The sequence below is a fragment of the Lepisma saccharinum genome, chromosome 5 (genome assembly GCF_977018435.1).
Source record: "Lepisma saccharinum chromosome 5, izLepSacc3.1, whole genome shotgun sequence".
NCBI lineage: Eukaryota > Metazoa > Arthropoda > Insecta > Zygentoma > Lepismatidae > Lepisma > Lepisma saccharinum.
This window is the reverse complement of record NC_139233.1, coordinates 71,930,910-71,950,030: the sequence shown is the minus strand read 5'-3', so window position 1 is coordinate 71,950,030 and position 19,121 is coordinate 71,930,910. Positions and strand designations below refer to the sequence as shown.

The 19,121-nt window shown below is 36.3% G+C and overlaps 1 protein-coding gene across 6 annotated transcripts in view; it reads left to right on the top strand.

Annotated features, from left to right (window-relative positions):
• Positions 1-12,074, top strand: part of GckIII (Germinal centre kinase III) — a 144,005-nt gene extending 131,931 nt beyond the window's left edge. For 5 of the 6 annotated variants that reach the window (XM_083122650.1, XM_083122646.1, XM_083122649.1 and 2 more), the window contains 3 exons: positions 2,818-3,201; positions 5,003-5,205; positions 9,997-12,074. In XM_083122650.1, the coding sequence (XP_082978776.1) occupies positions 2,818-3,201; positions 5,003-5,205; positions 9,997-10,009 (600 nt within the window). In that variant the 3' untranslated portion in view covers positions 10,010-12,074. Of the gene's footprint in view, positions 1-2,817; positions 3,202-5,002; positions 5,296-9,996 lie in introns of all 6 variants that reach the window. The other variant, XR_014441695.1, reaches the window with a different exon arrangement.
• Positions 12,075-19,121: the final 7,047 nt, after the last annotated feature.

Genomic DNA, 19,121 nt, shown 5'->3' with positions numbered 1-19,121 from the left:
GAAAACAGTTTTTCGTTGTGACGTTCAGGAGAACACACGCTCCCTTCATCAGACATTTATTTTCATATACATACATTATTGTATGTGTAAAGTTTTGTAAATATATTAAATAAAGTAATGTGGCCATTCCCCTTCCAAAATTAAGTCTTTATTAAAGTACAGCTTCAGTTTTCATCTTAACTGGCCTTGTGGTAGTGGTTTTTCATTGAATAAAAATATCTATTTTCTGAATTTCCAACTATACCTTAAATAAATGTTAAGAAAAAGGAAAAAAAAGGTCTAGAGAAAATGAAAGAAAGGGCAAGAAAAAGTCATGAAAAGGTCAAGAATTTTGTATTTGTTATTTTGGTAGGCACCCTGTTGGTACAAGCCTCAATGATGATAGGAAATGCTTTGTTGCCACATGATTCATCCTTAAAGGGGACATTTTATGCTTTTACTTTGCCGTTAATTATCATCATCAATTCTTCATTAACCTAGTACGCTACACTTTTGGGGATAACGTGAATGCCCTCTTTATAAAGACGAAGCATGTGTTAACAAGGCATTTTTTGTTCTCATTCATTCTTGTATCAGTGTAACAGTGTAACAATTACTGGTATTCTATGTTGAAAACTCAAGCACATTTGATTGAGAACCTCATATTTTCAAGAACTTTTCTTTCCATCTGCAATAATCATGGGAGTTTACCTATAGTATCAGATATCTGAATCACTCTGTAGATATCAGTTACAATGATTCACCAATTCATTCAATCGAATAATTGCCTCTTAGTATGTGTAAATATTTTTCTGCTTCTTTTCAGTGCTTTGAAAGGAAACTCAAAATGCCAGTGAATATTTTCAAAAATATATATGTTTTAAATAATGCACAGTTATCATTAATTCTGCACCAATATTGTACAGAAGTGAATAATGTTAATAAATGACAGCAATTTTAGTATTCGAATAATCTTCTACATATACCTATGAATATTTTAAAAGAAAAAATCTGGTGGATTGATACAGTTACAATACAGTACTTACGTATTAACATTAGGGCTGAGTAGATTCCTGATGATATTGACATTTGAAAACTATAACCATTGAAAGTGGTTCAGTATATTTACTATTTTTAACCTCTTGACTACCACTACGTACGGGCCGTACGTAGACGAGCCTGCATGCTCTCTTACCACTATGTATGGCACGTCCGTAGCTTGTACTATTGGCTGACAAGAAAATATTCTTGCATGGTAATGGCCAAGAAAACGTACGAAATCCTCTGGTGGGGAAGGACTGAAGTCTACGTGTTGCTGTACGTCATTTGAGCATGTGACTATCGCAAGCAATGAGCAAAGCACGCTCGTTACGCCATCTGTTGCTGAAAGTACGTAACCGTGCTATTGAGGAAACCTGTGTGTTTTTGTTTTGTTGCATATTTTGTAAACCAAAAGCAGAAAAAAATGGAAGAGTGGGATAGTAGTTCGTCGGATTATGTTCTGGAAGAAGAGGAAAGTGACTGTACTAAGTCTGAATATAGATATATCCTATGTGGAAGACGAGGCAAAGTATGTCAGAGATTGGACATATGTGAACGATCCTTTCAGTGATGCACGTGAGAATTATGAGAATAATAGAGTTAAAAAGAAATGATTGATTGATTTAGTTTATTTTACTTGGCTTTTCTGCCATTTTTGGCCAATTGCGAAGATGAGGAGGACCGATGATATGATGATATTGACGAAGGGAAGCTCACAAAGAACACCTATGCCCAGCAGCAGTGGCCGCAATTTGGTTCCAAAACGAGGGGAGCAAGGGGCCAAAGACAGTATATTTCCCAACATTGAAAAGAAATAAATACTAAGTGACGATCATCTTATCCATTACTTTAATGTGAGAAACATTTACGAGACTGTTATTGAATTATCATGGTCGTGGGATCGTGCTCTCTATATACAGGCTGATATTCAAGGGGTTAATATGTAAATATTCCATTGGAATTATAGCAGAGGAATTTACCAGAGGTTTGTTTAAAATATTCATAATTTCATTTCAGATAATCGCAAAGTGAACTTCTCTCAACAATGTTGTTGCACAAATAATTAAATCACTTTCATGATCAAATACTGGTATAGACTTCTCAATATTGGCTCATTGTGGTATTGACTAAATGTGGCATGTGCCTTCATGGCAATGCATATGGAACATCTTTACTCCTACTGTATAAAAAAAGTTTACTTCGTGCAATGTATCATTTACATCGTAATGTTATGATGTAAACGATACTTGTTCTGGCTTTTGTAAGTTAATGTTCGTTAACTTATTAAAGTCATAAGAAGTACTCAACTTCACATTTCTAAATGCTTTTAACAACAGTGTGTAGGTATGATGCAAAAATGTTGATGAGAACTGCAAAAATACATCTTTAGTCTAAAAGGAGCATCAAAGGAGGGTTGGGAACTTAGTCATTGGTATTCAGGCACCATTTTAACAACTAATTCATACTCCTTAGTTACAACCTAGAAGCCAAAATGGAATTCAGTAGCAAATAATTTGTGCCAAAACTACAACCACACAAAAAAGAATAAACATAATACAAGCTGAACATATTTAAATATTCAATTACATTTGCATCTAAAGTATCTTGTTGAAAACTTTTGATCACCTTGCTGAGAACCCTGTCCATCTGTGGAAACTATCTTTGTAGATCTAAAAGTTTTAAAAACTGAGGGAGGTTAATATTTTAGTTGATCAAAAGTTAATTCCTGTTAGACAATGTTTAAATGCTGTAATTGAAATATGCATTCCCACTAACAAAGTAATGTTTTTATTACAGTCCCGTCCAAACACAGCCGCTCCCCCGCCTCCGGTTGACAATAGAAAGGAAGGGAGAACGTTTGAAAATAAGGAAGCTCATGCAAGGGAGATCAGGTTCAAAAGGAATTCCTGGGACTCGTCAAGGGATGAGCCGGAGCGGGAGAGAGATCGTGAGAGGGGCGAGAGAGAGGTTCGTGAAAAACGAAATACAAAAGAACTGAGTGCTATGGATCACATAGGAGACAGTGTGGAAATAAGTGAGAAGAAGCAAGCAAGAAGGGAGGTGGAGCAGAGATCGCGAGATCATTCACATATACATTCACATCAAAGTCCGACAACCAGTAAACCAAGCCATCCAAGATCACCGTGCTTATCAGGACTAATTTATCCTTTAATATCAGAGGTAATGTATTGCTTTCTTTAGTTTTAAAAAATACAGGTCTGAAAGTGTGGAAAAGTGTGTAACTACATGTAGCCATGAACTTTGTTCATCCAGTGTTTCATAACCATTTCTGGTTTCTTCGATTCTTTTGTATCTCTGTTATCTACAAAATGCAACAAGAAACTGCTTGTTCCATTGTAGAACTTTGAGAGAAGCAAATGCAACTGAAATGCATGAAACTAACGTGGAGTGGTACTTCAGGAAACCTCAAATTACTGATAAAACATGCAATAATAAACTGAAAAATGCAATAAAATCAATATTTTCTGTTTCTCACTGAAGGAAAAGGAGTACTATGGTGTTGAACATAATTTTCAGTCAGAAATAAGTAAATAAAGACTAGCTTTTCAATTTCCAAGCCATGCTCACTGTAGATTCAGGAAAGGAAATCTTAGCTTGAGCAGGGTAATTGTTCCTTCATGTTATCATCACAATGAGCCAAAAGCAGCAGAAAAGCAAAACAACTTTTGACCATATTTAACATTTTAGTTCGTGGCCTTCCTGAGGAAGCAACTTGAAACATTTTTTTTTTTTTGTACTTTTCGTACTTTGAGGTACATTTCATCCTCTTAAGCTAATTGAAATGACGAGGATGGATGATAATTAGATTAAAATTGTATAGGGACAGTTGCAAAGGAATACCCATTCCCAGTTGTGGACTTGAACCTGTAATCTTGGATGATGAAGCCGCAAGTCTACAAGTGAACATGCTCAGCCACTGAGGTGTCAGGAAAACAGCTTTGAAACGGTGGAAGAACAAAGTTCACAACCACCTGCAAGTACAAACATCTTCATTGATGGACATTTTTAATACCAGTATGTAGTTTGGTTGTTAGGCAAACACTGTGTGGGCAAAAATATTCCATGCCTTTTTCGATTGAGTTTATCGTGTTTTGCTCTTTTTTATTTAACTCATTACTGGAATAGAATCACCTTTTTGGAGTGGACATGTTTTGACCTTGTGAGCCGCTTTTACAACACACTCATGTCAAATACTATTACAATTAGCACTTTACATTGCACTTCTGAAAATCACTGTTACAGTATAAAAATGAAGATATTGAAAAAATAAAAAAAAATGTATTTACAATTCAAACAATTAGTGTACTGTACGTTGCAGGGTGAAGCTACCCCAAGATCAGTGGGGGAGGAGGCTTATTCCAATCTTTTATTGTGGTGCCTATGCAAGAATTTGCGTAGATTTATTTTCTGTATGGAAATCATGACATTTTTCACTCTCCCTAATTTGTTTTATTTCTCTGTAGTTTACGTTGTTACAAGCATATAAACACAAGTTTTGAGTTAATGTTTTGGGAGAATACATGCTCCCGAAATGTTACATCAAAAATTGTGCTTAAAAGAACTGTAAACTACAAGAGAATTGATTCTACAATGCAGGTAATATGCACATACAAGAAAAATTATAATTTTGTTGTTGTTCAGAATCCTGTAACAAGCTCAGTGGCTGATCACGTTAAGTGGTTGGCTTTTGCTCTCGCCACTGAAGTTCCTGAGCTCACGTCATGCTCTGGACAATTTCACATAATCCCACTTATCCTCATTGTCACAATTAGCCAGAAGTGGCAAGAATTGACACTAAATGACAAAAATATCCACTATCTGTAGTTAAATGTGAAGGAATTACATTGATACAAGTTCAAGTATTGTTTGTTAGGAGTGATCTTTATTTATTGTAAGCTTTGAACAAGTAATGTGTATCTTTGGGTCAGATTATACCAGAATTCTTATTTTCTTTTTTCAGCTGCAGAGAAGGCATCACTACAATGCCAGAGCTCCCGAATCATCTCATAAAACAGATGCCATTGAAGAACTGAAAAATGCCTTTGAATTAGCCGAAAGAGCGAGTCCAGGCATAAGTGACTTGTTTGTTCGCGAACTGGTTCAAAAGCTGTTGCCAAGCATCACTGATTCAAGACTAAATGTCGCATTGGACAAAATTACGAGGTAGTTCCCTTAGGACCAGTTTCTTGGTGGTGGTCTCCACATGGAGTGTGCGAGATATGAATAGTTTGTGCTCTTTTACTACTGAAAGAGGTAATTCAGTGCATATGGTTGTGTCTGTTTGTGAGGATATGTTTTGAATTTGTGCAAAGTGTAACCAGAAGAGTGCTTAGGTTATATATTATGTTCAAAATTGCCATTTGTGATTTCGATATTGTGATTATAGAGCTCTGGTCATGCTTTTGCGACCATATTTGTGACCAGAGTCAAATTTTGTGTTCTAGAAACCAGTGCCAAGGCAGAGATGCTAAGCCTCTTCCTCGCTGACAGGGGAAGGCAAAAGGTTGGAACCACTTCCAGTGAAAATTGAATATTGGCCATTTTAATTGCATCTGTACTGTACTGCATTGCTTTCAAATGTCAACTGAAACTGTGGTTTCGATGGGGAAAGAGATGAGTCGGTGACTCATAAGTTCCTCTTACCTGTACTGTAATTTGTAAGGTGTACAGAAGTTAAAATTTTGGTCATTTCTAAAGTGGAGCGGCAATAGTTTGGCAATGTCTTGAGTTCTACGAACTTTTCAGATACTGGGTACCTGTAGACAGAGGTATTGTAGAATTACTAATAATATGGTACTTCCATTTTCCATGAAGATATTACTTACATTCTTGTGATAGAAATATACACTCCATCAAATATATTAAGTAGTCTTTAGAAGTACAACATAAAATTTCTTTTGTATCTTGTTATTTCTATGTTTCACGATATTCAAACCACATCTTCGAGAAGACGTCATAAAATATGGAGGTAGAAATGTTCAGACAATCCGAGGTAAGGCAGATATTTGTTTTCATACCAGCATCCAGACTAATACCATGTATTCAGTTTATAACTTACTTGCTGACAGTATGAATAGGCTTCTTGGAAATGTTGTCAGGTTTTATTATTATTATTATTATTATTATTATTATTATTATTAAAGCACCAAGAACATGCTAAAGACTGGTCATTTTTCGCAAGCATCTCATTCATATCATCGCACAGTGGGTCAGAATTCTGAAAATGGGGACAAATTCTGAATTGGTGAATAGAGATACTTGATGCTGTCAGTATTTCTAATAGCAGAATATAACACATAAAACAGATAAAATTATTGAAATTCTGTGGTTAATCACATGATGACAGTGCAAAATAATAAATTAACTTCATGCGCACAAAGAATGCCTTTGCAGTTTGCAATATCACATAAAATTAGTTAAATCCTGTGCTTGTTGGTATGAAGACACTACCAAATAGAGCCTCGGTGGTACAGTCTGAAGGGCTGCTGACTGCCAAGCGGGGACTAGAGTTCAATTTTCGGGGTGGGTGAACTGAGGTTGGATGTTAATACTGTGACTTGATGATAGAGTTTACAAAATAACCTGTATAGTTTGATTAATACCTCATTGATGCCTATAATTTTGACTGACATTTTTAGGATCCTAGAGAATCGGCTTGCATTGGAGGTTCCACTATCATCTTGTTTAGGCTTCCCAACGACGATGCACATGCAGCGTATGTCTACTTTGCAGGCTTTCGGTTTTGTTTCGTCTTCTCCACAAGTCTGCCCGCTCTTGAATTCAAGTTGATACGACTTGAAGAAAGTACTGAAAGAATCGAATCCATGCATTCAGGACTGACAGTAAGAACTGAGTATTTGCCGTTCTTTGAGTGACCTTGTCAAAATTGTTTTCATCTCTGTTGGTGAAGCGCCACAAATGTAACATGCCTAAGTAGAAGATGTATCGCTCACTTTGTTACAAAGTAATGTGTGAAAATCTGCCAGAACTTCCCTAATGCCAGTTGAGGGGTATGTAGGACTGAGATGCTGTTACTGCTCTACATTATATTCCGATTCTGCTCGGGTTACGTTAAATACTACGTTCTAATGCAATTCTATTTCAATGCAGGATTAATAGCCAGTGTGAAGCCGTATGCAACTGACATTCTTTGTACATTTTGTAATGGAATTGGCACGAGTTGGCAGCCAGTTTTTTTTTGGGTAGCTTTTATAAGACCCGTTGAATCATTCAGCATAAATATCTTCATCCCACCCAGTGTTGTCACAATCTGAGGACCAAATTTCCCTTTCCAAGGAAAAAAAATTGCCTTTCTCGCCCAATTTTTCCCTTCATCTAAAGAAATTGTGTAATAATAATAAATACAATAACAAAAGTTATGATAATACTTGGTAGCAGTAATTGTTGTAGTATTTTTCCCGTTGACCTCTGCTTGTGTGTGTGAATTTGTTACATCACCCATTTCATAAGTTCATTACTCATCCTTATCATTGCTAGTAAGTAGAAGAGTGATGTAAAATAATACAAAATAGAAATGCAAATAATAGGCTTATATTCAAAGGAGTAGAAATAAGAAGTGACCGGAAAAAATGTGAATACGAAACTGATACCTAACATAATCTGCATTAATATTGAGCCAGGTGTCTTCAAATTCCCTAATTTTTAAAACACTTTTATCCAATTTACCTCTTCCCTTTTGGCTTAAAATTCGGTCCAATTTTCCCTGCAAAAAGGAAAATTTCCCTTCATATGGCAACACTGATCCCACCTCGTTCCACAAATTTTGAAAGTTAATGGGAGGAAACACATATCGTTGCAACTTGGCTAAAGACGACAGGCAGCGCATGAATATGCTTCTGTAACAATCCGCACAATTCAGTAAATCATTTATAACTGCAACCACGGAAAATACATACCTTGATGATATGTAGAATATGCACAACAAATGCCCACACAAATAATGATCTGAGAATTCAACACCAGTCTCAGTTGGTGAAACTGTGTGCCAGACGTCTGTGAAATGGTATTTGGCAAATGTATGGATTTTGCCCACCTTAAATCCTAATTTATGTTGACACCTGGATGGAACTATTTGTGTTTTGAGGTAGCCCCAACATCATTCTACGGGGAACTAGTGGATTAAAGGCTCCGCTTTCAAGTAGGGATTTCGATTTTTGTCCCCATTTTCAGAATTCTGGCCCACTGTGCATTGGTTTGACTTATTCCTCATTTTCTTTCCAACCATAATTAACGTAATATGGTAAAAGTTCTGGAGTACAACAGTCTTTTAAATGTCATTATCATGAACAAGGATTGTTGCAAATAGTTTCACTCCATCCAGTCTAATGATAATGAGGGTGTCAATGTACATGACTACCTTTAGTGCTGTGTGTGTACTGCTTGTGCTTTGCCAGTATTATTATTAATCAAGCATCAGGTTGTCTTAATTGCATTTTGACCTCTCCTTTGACTTTCTTTACTGGCCTTTTTACTTCCTTTTACCTTTAATCTATCTCCTTCCATACCTCGTCCACGGTGCCTTGAGAGCAGATTAATATTGCCAGAACTTTATAAAGGGGTCCATATGACATTTTTACCCATCCCTAGGTTCATACAACAATACAAAAATACAGAATATCAATGGATAGCTCGTAATTGGCAGTACCTTGCTTAGGGAATTTAGTGTGAATTAAAAACATTAACATATGGTTTATTATATTCTGTTTCTTATGTACATATTTACAATGGATCCACAGGTTGCATTACTCAAAATCAATCAAATCTCAAATTCAAATTAATTAGTTTGTCATTAATGATTTAAACTGCCCATATGAAGATCCTCCTAGTCCTCATAAAATCAGGTCTGATCTGCTCCCTCTGTTATTCAAAACCAACGCTTTTTTAGAAATCCAGTTGGCAGGGGAAGTTCCCCCTCACAGACATGGAATTTTCCATTGCAGCACCTTTTTTTACCTTTTAAATAAGAGCTCCCCCAACTGGGTAGCCTAGCATAGGGAAATTAATATTCAACGAAAGTATTATCAACGTACATATACATGTGAAATATATGAATTAACAGTGATACCTAATTCTTGGCCAGCTATTAATTGATACAGTACAACAAAATAGTAAAGCAATTCCGATCTTAACGATTTCTATAAGATTTCAGCTGAAAAGCACTTAGCATGGTCGCAGCATGTATGATTTGTCTCGATAGCTTATAAATCTATCCAATAAAACTCTTTCTCCTTTATGCAATTGCCCCAGTAGGGAATTGTGGTGCAGCCAGAGATTAGTTTGGTAACTCGGAGTACTAAAATCACAGATTCAGTGTATTTTCTGTGCCAGTAGGTAGAGTGATAGTACGTACTGTAAAAAGCAGTTTTTTCTAAGTAGGTAGCTTTTTCAACATCATGAGACATGACTAAGTCTCTGTGTTGTATGTCCAGCATTCTGTAAAACTATGTACAGTACTCTTCTTGTCAACGGACCCAAATACCACATTCAAAGTACGGCCATTGGATTTGCTCTCTGTGTTTGCAAGGTGACGTTGGCCCGACCCTGTGGCCGAGTGGTTAGCACATCGCGCTGCGACGCCAAGGGTCCCGGGTTCGAATCCCGGTCGGGCTTTGTTGTTTGTGAATGTCCATTCATCAATTTCATCATTTCATCACTCATCCCCATCTTCGCAAATTAGCCAAGAGGCACAAAACGCGAAGTAAAATAAACTAAATCAATCAATCAAGCAAGCAAGGTGACGTTGACCGAATGGGCAATTTGTACAGACTCACCTTTATGTTTTAAAAGCAGTACACACGTACATTCCCATGTTAAATGATTTCTCAGCACCTTTACAGAACAAAGTTATGTATATTTGTTTTAAAATAAAATAACAAACTTTCTTTTTCTTCTTGGAATGATCATAACCAAACATGTATTTTTTTTTACTTTCAGGGACATGGCCTAGAAAATTATGGTCACCAGTGCAACTCAGGATCTTCCCACAATCTTGTTTTTGTTGATCTTTTTAGAGAAGTTATTTTAGCACAGATGTATCTTTGAAATGTTTTTGCATGGACAAAAGAACTGTGTACAATAAGAACCTCCCTTCCCTACCCCTCTTGTAAGAGAGATAATGTACATGACAGACTATTCATGAAACCCTGCTCCACCATAGCAGAGCTTAGTCCCTCTACTAAATGTATCACAGTATTGTTCCTTTAGAAGCCAACTAATGTGAAAAAACGTTTAAGTGAAGATACAAAAGTGAGTGAAAAAAAGAGTTCTGCATTCGATTGGGATCATTTATCAATAATTTTTTTTATTCCAAACATACTCTAGTAATTTTTACCTCTCAATTTGTTAATGTTAAACACCTAGTTAAATTTATTTTTCATGTTAATATTTCATGTCCCATTATCAGTCAAGAGAAGAGATATGTATGTATGTAAATATATATATAAATATATATATATATATATATTAGCGTAAATATTTTTAGGGAAGTTTGCCCGTATTATTTCTGTATCCGAAGAATATTTTTTAATGTTTTGGGAAATAGGGATCGTTCAATAACTTGAGAATTGGTCCCAAAGTTGTGAATATCAGAGAAAACTGTTAAGTACTGGAAACTGTGTACAGAGAATATCTTGTACATCTTCTAAATGCAAAGAAGGAAAAATTTAGTTTCGTAAACGGCTTGTATTTAAGTTATTCTGTTTGTGTTAAGCAAAATTTTTGTGGTTCTGTTGTAAAGTAAAGAGTAGGTATGCTTGTGTGAAGCATGTGTAAAATCATCTGCAAGATTGTCGCTCGGTATCATTTAGTATTGTGCAATGTCACAGTATGTGAACATGAATAGTATGTATGGTAATTTAGTTGCCATGTCATTTGTATATAATGACAAAACACCACTCCTTATATTTAAGGTAAGTTTATTTCCTGTTTTTTAGAAATCTTGGAAAAGTACAAAAAAAGTTTTTTTTACATAAAAAATCTTAAATTTCAGGTCACAATCTTGAAATCAAATGTATGCATTTAACAGTTTTGTAGCACTAGTAAATTGCTACAATACAATGTAAGATGCGTACATTTTCTTAGCATATTGACTCTTACCTAGGTAATGAATTGTAAGTTATACCAGATGAATTATATAGCCAGACTCACCTAGGTATGCTTGTTTTTTTATTTCCAGAATAGAAATTATAGTTCTGGAAATCTTGACTTCTCCAGTAGTCAAAAGCCGATTTGAAATGTAAAAATAGCCATGTGCATCTCTCAGTAGAATATTTCGTTAACATTTTTTTCGTAAATCAACTTAGTTGCAAACTGAGTCATTGTTTTCACTCTTGACTCTTCATGTAAAGTGGTGATACTATAATAAACAGTCGGGCAGTGTGCTAACCTAGGATTTTTTTTTAACGTACTGTCCATGCTCAGTGTTAGCAGATCATTTTTTTTTTTTTTGGGCCATGGAGCACTCCACTTACCCTGGTCTTCAAACTTCATGATGGACAATTTCCAGTATTACTGTGTGATAATGTGATAATGCTACATTTGTGCCCAGGAAGTGCCAATTTGAATGAGCACATTGTGAAAAAAATGTGCAGCTGTTAATGTTGGAACATTTCTTGCTGTAAATATGTAAGAGCATGTTAAAGTAGTAACTTCTTCCTTATATCTATATATGAGGTTACAGAAGGTGTATTAAAAGAAAATAGATACAAGAAAAAATAGAAATGGTTGTTCATTTTATTGGATTAAAAAAATAATAAATTATGCATAAGCTGTGATAACAAATTTCAAATGAATAGGTTACTGTCTTGCTCTCTGTGTCACATAGAGTGCAATACGCTTTCACCTCCTCCCTGTACAAAAAATATAAGAAAAATACAACTTTCCAGAGTTGTCTTTGTGTAAATATACAAAGGATGCAAAGACAGCTCAATTTCCCTTTCTCCCCCATTTTCCCAGTGCGGGTATGTTGAGAACTGCAAATAGCGCAGTCTGTGGTATAAATTTGGTGTGAATATGATCGACAGATGCTTTATTATTAATGTTGAGACATTGTGAACTAATCATTGTTGAATTTTAATTGTTTAAATCAGTATCTCCAGTGGAGGTTTTGTGGTAGGATTTGTGGAGTGTTATGTAAGTTTTAACAAATGTACATAGCCATAAATTCTTGGGGTAAAGTTTTCTGCATGCTGTATGTAAGTTATATACTACATACAACTTGAAATGGATCTTTCTACAATCTGGTTGTACAGAAAGTTTAAACACACAATAAAACGAAAAATATTTAAAGACTTTGGGTTCTTTATTATGTGTAAATTTTATTCCATTGATATTATTGGTAATTGTAAACGATTCATATGTAACATGGGAGAGGTTCTGTAGAGCAGCCATGTCAAACTCACAGCCCTTGTTGGCCTTGTGTACATTTTCTTTTCTCGTGAAACAAGCCTCGACACATCCAAAGTTCACCAGATTAGCCTATTTTTCGTGCACGGTACATTCTGGATAAAAAAAACCTGATTGATAGGTTAGTTCTGAAGTAGTCTTGCATGCTGGGGGAGGGTTGAAGTGATGGGTTTGCCTTGAAGAAAAGTCAGTTTCTGAAAAGGTTTCAGATAACCATGTCACCTTACTTAACTGTTTGACATGCGCAGGAGCTGTACTACTGCCAAAACCTTGTGGGTGTAAGAAATGAACTATAAAAGAGGAATACAGAAATGTTCAAGTGAAATGGGAGATTGCCTATTTTTGTTGCGAAGTGAATAGTGAATACCATGAAAATTTTGTGTCTGATATTTAATTCATTCAGAAACATTTCTTTGTCACGGAACACTGTTTCCGACCTTCATGAAGGAGTGGTTAGAACAGCACACTACAATGTCACGTGTCCTGGGTTTGAATCCCGTCTTGGCATAGGTGTTCTTCGTGCTATTAAATTCATCATATCATCACTCATTCTCATCATCACGATTAGCCAAAAGTGGCAGAAATGCGGTGCTAAATAACAAAAATCAGAAATACAGTTGAAAAGAGGATTGATAACTTAGCAGGTGATATAAATGAAAAATTGAAAGTGAAAATTGCTGATTTTGTTGAATTTTTGCTCGGAAGAGACATCTGTGGGGTAGCGATTGGGTTCCAGAACTGGAGGTGGTTGGGGCTCAAGGTGCCAAAACTAAGGGGGCAAGGACAGTTTACTTTCTTTTGGTACATAAGGTTTAGCATAGTGCAGGGCAACTGCCCCCCTAAATGCCACCACTGGCTGTATTCATTTGTAGATGGGAGTCTCCTCTCAACGTGACAAGAACTGTTAGACATGATTCCTCTCCGTGACACAACAAGAGAATATACTTTCAAGAAAGGGGAGGCTATTTTGCAAAGATACAGTCTTTCTTTAAGTTAGTAGAGATAATTTCAGCCATTCTCCAGCTTGTCAGGAATATCACCTGTCACACTGTAAACCTGATTTAAGTCAAAACTCATCCAAAGTAAAAAAAAAAACTACTTGATGAATTTGAAAACAGGTTTCAAGAGTGCAAAGGGCAATTTTACTTGTTCATACTCCCTTTTCTTTTGGTGCTGCCTGTGCAAATTTCTACCTTCGAATGGATGTCATTGAAGCACAGTGCGATTCAGTATTGAAAGAGAAATATCACAAGGTTGGTTCCTAGATTTTTCTCATATCTCAAAGAGCAGTATCCTCGAATAAGCCATTTTTCCAATGGAATTTTAGCGATATTTGGCAGCACGTACCTTTGTTCCCCATTATGAAGATTAATAAAGCAGCCCAACGTTCAGGAATGACTGACACACATTTGTTGTGTGCATTCTTGAAAAAATTATAACCAATGCATATTTGAAACAAACATGTAAAATTGTATCACTGGCTACAAAAAGAATCTGTTATATTTTATTTCAATTAAATATAAAAGCATTATACTTCAAATGTTCTTCATTAAAATTACACACGTAATCGTGCAATCATTCCGTTCTAAGGAGGCTGTATGTGAAGGGGAAATTTCCCCAATGTTTTTTTGTATTTCCTTCCGATTGCTAATTTTGGCACTTGGGGGGGAACTCTCCATATAATTTTTATAATATATCAATGCTGCAAGAGTAATCACTGGATTCCCCCCCACCCTCGGAGGTAAACCACTTAGTTTTGGACTTCCAGGGGTTGGGTTTGGAAATGTGCGGTCCGGAGAGTTTCGACATTATCGTTATGTGGCCCTACTCACGAATTGAGGTTGACAGTCTGCTGTGGAGCTCAGTCAATACCACTTTGTAAAATGATTGACTTCTATGTTTATCAACTCGATTTAGTACTTTTTTCACTGTCAACTGGTATTGGGCCAGTATGAAGTGATATCGGCAACTAATATTCTACTGATCGGGCCGGCCCTCGTGGCTGAGTGGTTAGCACATCGCACTAAGGTGCCAGGGGTCCCAGGATCGAATCCCACCATGGGCATGGATGTTTGTGAGTGTCCATTCATCATGTCATCACTCATTCCCATCTTTGCAAATTAGCCAAAAAGTGGCACAAGAAGCGAAGAAAAATAAAGCAAAACAATCGATCAATCTACTGATCGGAAATAGAAAATGTTCCATGAAGTTAACTTGCTTCCTTAATGTACTGGATGATCAAAATGAAATTTTACCTCCTTGGAGCCCTGTAGTCCATTTGAAGCATCGGATTGCAGTGAACCATGGTATAGAGGCTGTGGAAGAAAATGCTGCTGGAACCTGGTGGTGAAAATTTGACCTATTTTGTTATTTTATCAGAATTTGCTTCCCTGTGGTCTCCATAGCTTATGTACCAAGTTTCACGACAATCTGATGCTTTGAAAGGGCTCCAGAAGGCTCTGAGCAAGTAACTTCAATTGTAGGCACCTGGTATGTATCCAGAGCAAAATTAAACATAATTTCCAGAAATTTACTTTATATAAATATTAGTGTGTGTATGAATTGTCCTTACATTAAAATAAAATAAACATTGGGAGAATTTTACACAATTTTATAGAAACAATGAATCAATAAAATTATGGTAATTGTTGTGATATACCAGTTAAGGCAATAAATTTCTAAATCCAGATGTATAATTGAGAAAATGAAGGGATCATTCAGATTTTTCACTTTTGTATTCGTACACTATAAGTATGTGTAAAAGCTTCCTATCAGTCAATTCGTAGAAATCATTTACTGGTGTGCAGGGACTTGCCATCCGGCAGATCATGGAGGCCAGTATGGAAGAGCAGCAAACAGTCATGCTCCACTGTACACAGTCGATCCTGTTGAATAATGTCATTCATTCGGTTGAGGCCATCATTTGCAACAGTGGTCCAGCTCTTCGATCATCCTGCAGTAGCATTCTTCCTTCGTGAAATCTCCCGACTCCACTTCTTCACCCACGACGGAGATAAACAATGTTGCCCATACTGCCGTCATTTGATGGTGAACGTCTCGTGTACTGGCACATTCCGCCTCCAGGAAATGCATGTTCTGTTCATGCAGAACCTGCTCCAGTTCCTGGGGACATGTGGGAGGAGATAAGAGGGCCATGTTATTTTTTTCAAAATAGATTTGTACAAAACTGTCAAGTCTGGTGACCAAGCTCATGCCAGACAAAGTATGTAACTTTATCCTCATGCTTGGATAGTCCAAGCTGACTGCCCGTTGAAATCATTTTGAATGATACATGTTTTTGTTAATTCCAATCTTTTATTCACTGTACATCCTAATCGAATATGTTAAGTTCATGTAAGTAAAAAATCTAACTCTTTCTAGTGTTCGGGAAAATGCACATACCTCACAAACAGTGAATTTCTGTTCCTTTCATTTAAGTCATGCTGAATCAATTGAAGACAATATTATAATTCTATATGGGGCATGTGTAAAGATTCCAAACAATGATGATCCAACATCTATATCATGTCTGTAAGGTAGCTATTAAAGAATAAACACAAATAACTGTCTGTTGTAAAATTTCATTTTTTGGCTTAAGGACATGAGGAACAGTTTCCGCTAAGCTCCTCCCTCTGAAATAGTGTTGCCAACTTATCTCTTTTGGAGCCAGACTTGGCTCTTTTGTGCACTCATTTAGCTGTCAACTGAGGCACCCTCCCCCATGCCCCAATATGATGCCATCACTGGCTCCGGCTCATATAGACCAACTTTTGCCATGAGTATATGAAATTCTGCATGTGACATGATATTGTTATATTAGTTGCATTGCCCAACCCCCTCCCAACCTATTTTTTTTTATAGCACCATGCAGATGACATACTATTGTTCCCGATAATGCAGTGGTAGGTAGCATCGTGGCCTTGTAATGAAGGGGTATCGGAGGCATATAATGGTTCGGATCCCACTTTAAACTGTAGATCCAGTCCCGATTAGCCTAACTGTGCATAAAGTGGACTTAAAACAAGAAATAAATTAGACATAATATTGTTATCCGAGATTCCTTTATTTTTGATTTCATACGACCATCGGTGGATTATTGAGATTGGTAATGCCACCGGAAAACTAAGAATAAATTGTCGTTACTTTAAAGTTAATGGTAATAGCAGTGCCCCAACCCTTTTGACATTAAAAATTGCCCTACGAGGCACTTTATCCAGCCTTCATAAATCTAGCTCCTTGAAAGTCAGTGTTAACTCCATTTGAACTTAAATTTTGCTCTTATGTGCATCAGGTTTGGCAACACTGCTAGGATGGCCGTAGTAGGCAAGGAAAAATGCATGGCATTTATGGGAGTATTATTTGATTTGTTCTCTTTGGAATATCAAACTTCCAATGGCATAGAAAAAGAAATCAACGGGAACAAGACAGATTGATGATGATTTTGACCAGCCGAAAAGTCAAAACTTCCATTTGATTAGCTGCAACTTGAAGTTCCAAGTTGTCAAGTTTTATTTCTCCATAAGAAATACACGGGATTCTGAAAATACTCACTCATCATATTTTTCAAGTATTGTGTCTGGCTTAATAATAGACATTAAAAATATGCTTGAACTTGCAACGTGAGGAGAAATTCATACTCTTGCCCATGCCCAGGTTTTTTTTTTGTGGGAGTGCCCATTCTGACAATATTGAAATAAATGCATACACGATGCATAACTGTAACTCTTCACCTTAATTGCTTTTTCCTGAACAGTCTATAGTCATACAAAAGCTTCTTTATAATGGACACAGATTTGGTTCATAAAAATGTCCACTATATGGAAAAAGGCTTTGGCCCCTATAAGAGCTCAATTTTTGCAATGTTTTTCCTCCTTAAACATTTTTTATTAATTAAAAATACACAGAGTAGCTAACCACTTGAATTTTACCATAAAACTTTTGAATTTCATATAAGGTAACCAACAAAATTTATCGTGCATGCACATTTTACATGTTTCTAATGTACGTACAATTTCACAAAATATTCTCTGATTCAACTATTTGTGGCTGGCCTCCGTGGCTGAGTGGTTAGCACATTTTGCTACAAAGCCAGGGGTCCCAAGTTCAAATCCCGGTCTGGGCATGGGTGTTTGTTAGTGTTCATTCATCTATTTCATCCTCATCTTTGCAATTAGCCAAAAGCGGCACAAAACCGAAGTAAAATAAACCAAATCAACTATTTGTGGAATTTAGATAGTGTGAAATAATATTATATTTTGTAAGGGGATTGAGAAGTTAAATTGTCAACTTTCAAGCCAGGTTGTTTAAACAGAAGCATTACCACCACAGTTTTATTCAGTCTACAATTTAAGGATAACATTTTAGTTTATTAAAGTGTCATTTATATATTTTTTTTTTTTAGACAGGGTATGGCTATGTTTAGAACATAAATTCCTTTCTCGCACATGCTGGCCTCCATGGTAGAGTGGTTAGCATAGCATGCTATGATGCCAGGGGTCCCAGGTTCAAATCTCAACCTGGGCATGGGTGTTCTTTGAGAGCGTCCCTTCATCAATTACATCAGATCATCATCATCTTTCTCCCACACATTGATGATTTTCACCTCTTCATTCAAAGTTGATTTAAATTTTGCTTAGTTGTGTGTGGTTATCTTGGCTTGAGAAAGTTCTTGGAACCAGGACAAAACTTCCCACGAAATAAAAACCACTTAAAATAATGGTATATTATTGTGCATCTATAAAAAGTGGTTATGTGAACTTTTAAGAAGAACTTAGTAGCAAGGAAGAGATATAAAAATATCTTGTTAGTTGTTTTGTAATCTGACTTGAAAATAATGTTTTGAGTTTGTTTACACAATATAACCATTACATAACCTCTCTTCCTCTTCAAATTTATTTGTTTTTAAATTAAAACCCTGCATTTTATTTTAACTCGATTACTTCATGTTGTGCATAACACACAATGTTTTTTGCACTCTTTGTAATTGCAGATGCTAACCTGTTAGATGAAAATTGCTGTAAGAATTTTGGATGCATTTATGTATCGTTTCTGTTAGCAAAAATGGTCATTGGAATACTTCCATTAAAGTGGGCCTTAGTAATTTTTTTCTCTTAGATATACAGTGTACATCTCTGATCAGTGGCGGTAATTATGGAGGGGGGCAAATCTCCCGCTTTTATTTGTTTTTGCCCCTGCACTTTAGCATCTTAATGCTAAGCCTTGTCTACCAAAAGAAAATAAACTGTCTTAGCCCCTGCCCCCCCTCCCCCCTAGTTTTGGCATCTAATCACGACTACTGTCTCTGACGTATTCATTCATGCATCTTTATTGGATTTAGGTGTTATACCACCAGCTCTACATCTCTGATATATTAATTACTACCTTAGAGAGTGATCACAGAGGAATGGATATATCCAAGTAACTGAACAATCACTTTCTTGACTGAATAGAAAACCATTCTTGCCCACAGTTTCCATGGTCATGGAAAATCATACTTTCACATTCAAACTGAAAGTTCCAATGAATGCAAAGCTCATCGTTGTTCTAAGCAATACCGAGTGCTAGCTCAACAGATTTCAGTTTGTTAATATTTATTCAACTTCAACCCTTACATTGCCAAAATCAAGGGATAGAGCTTATCGTCAAAAGCACCCAAG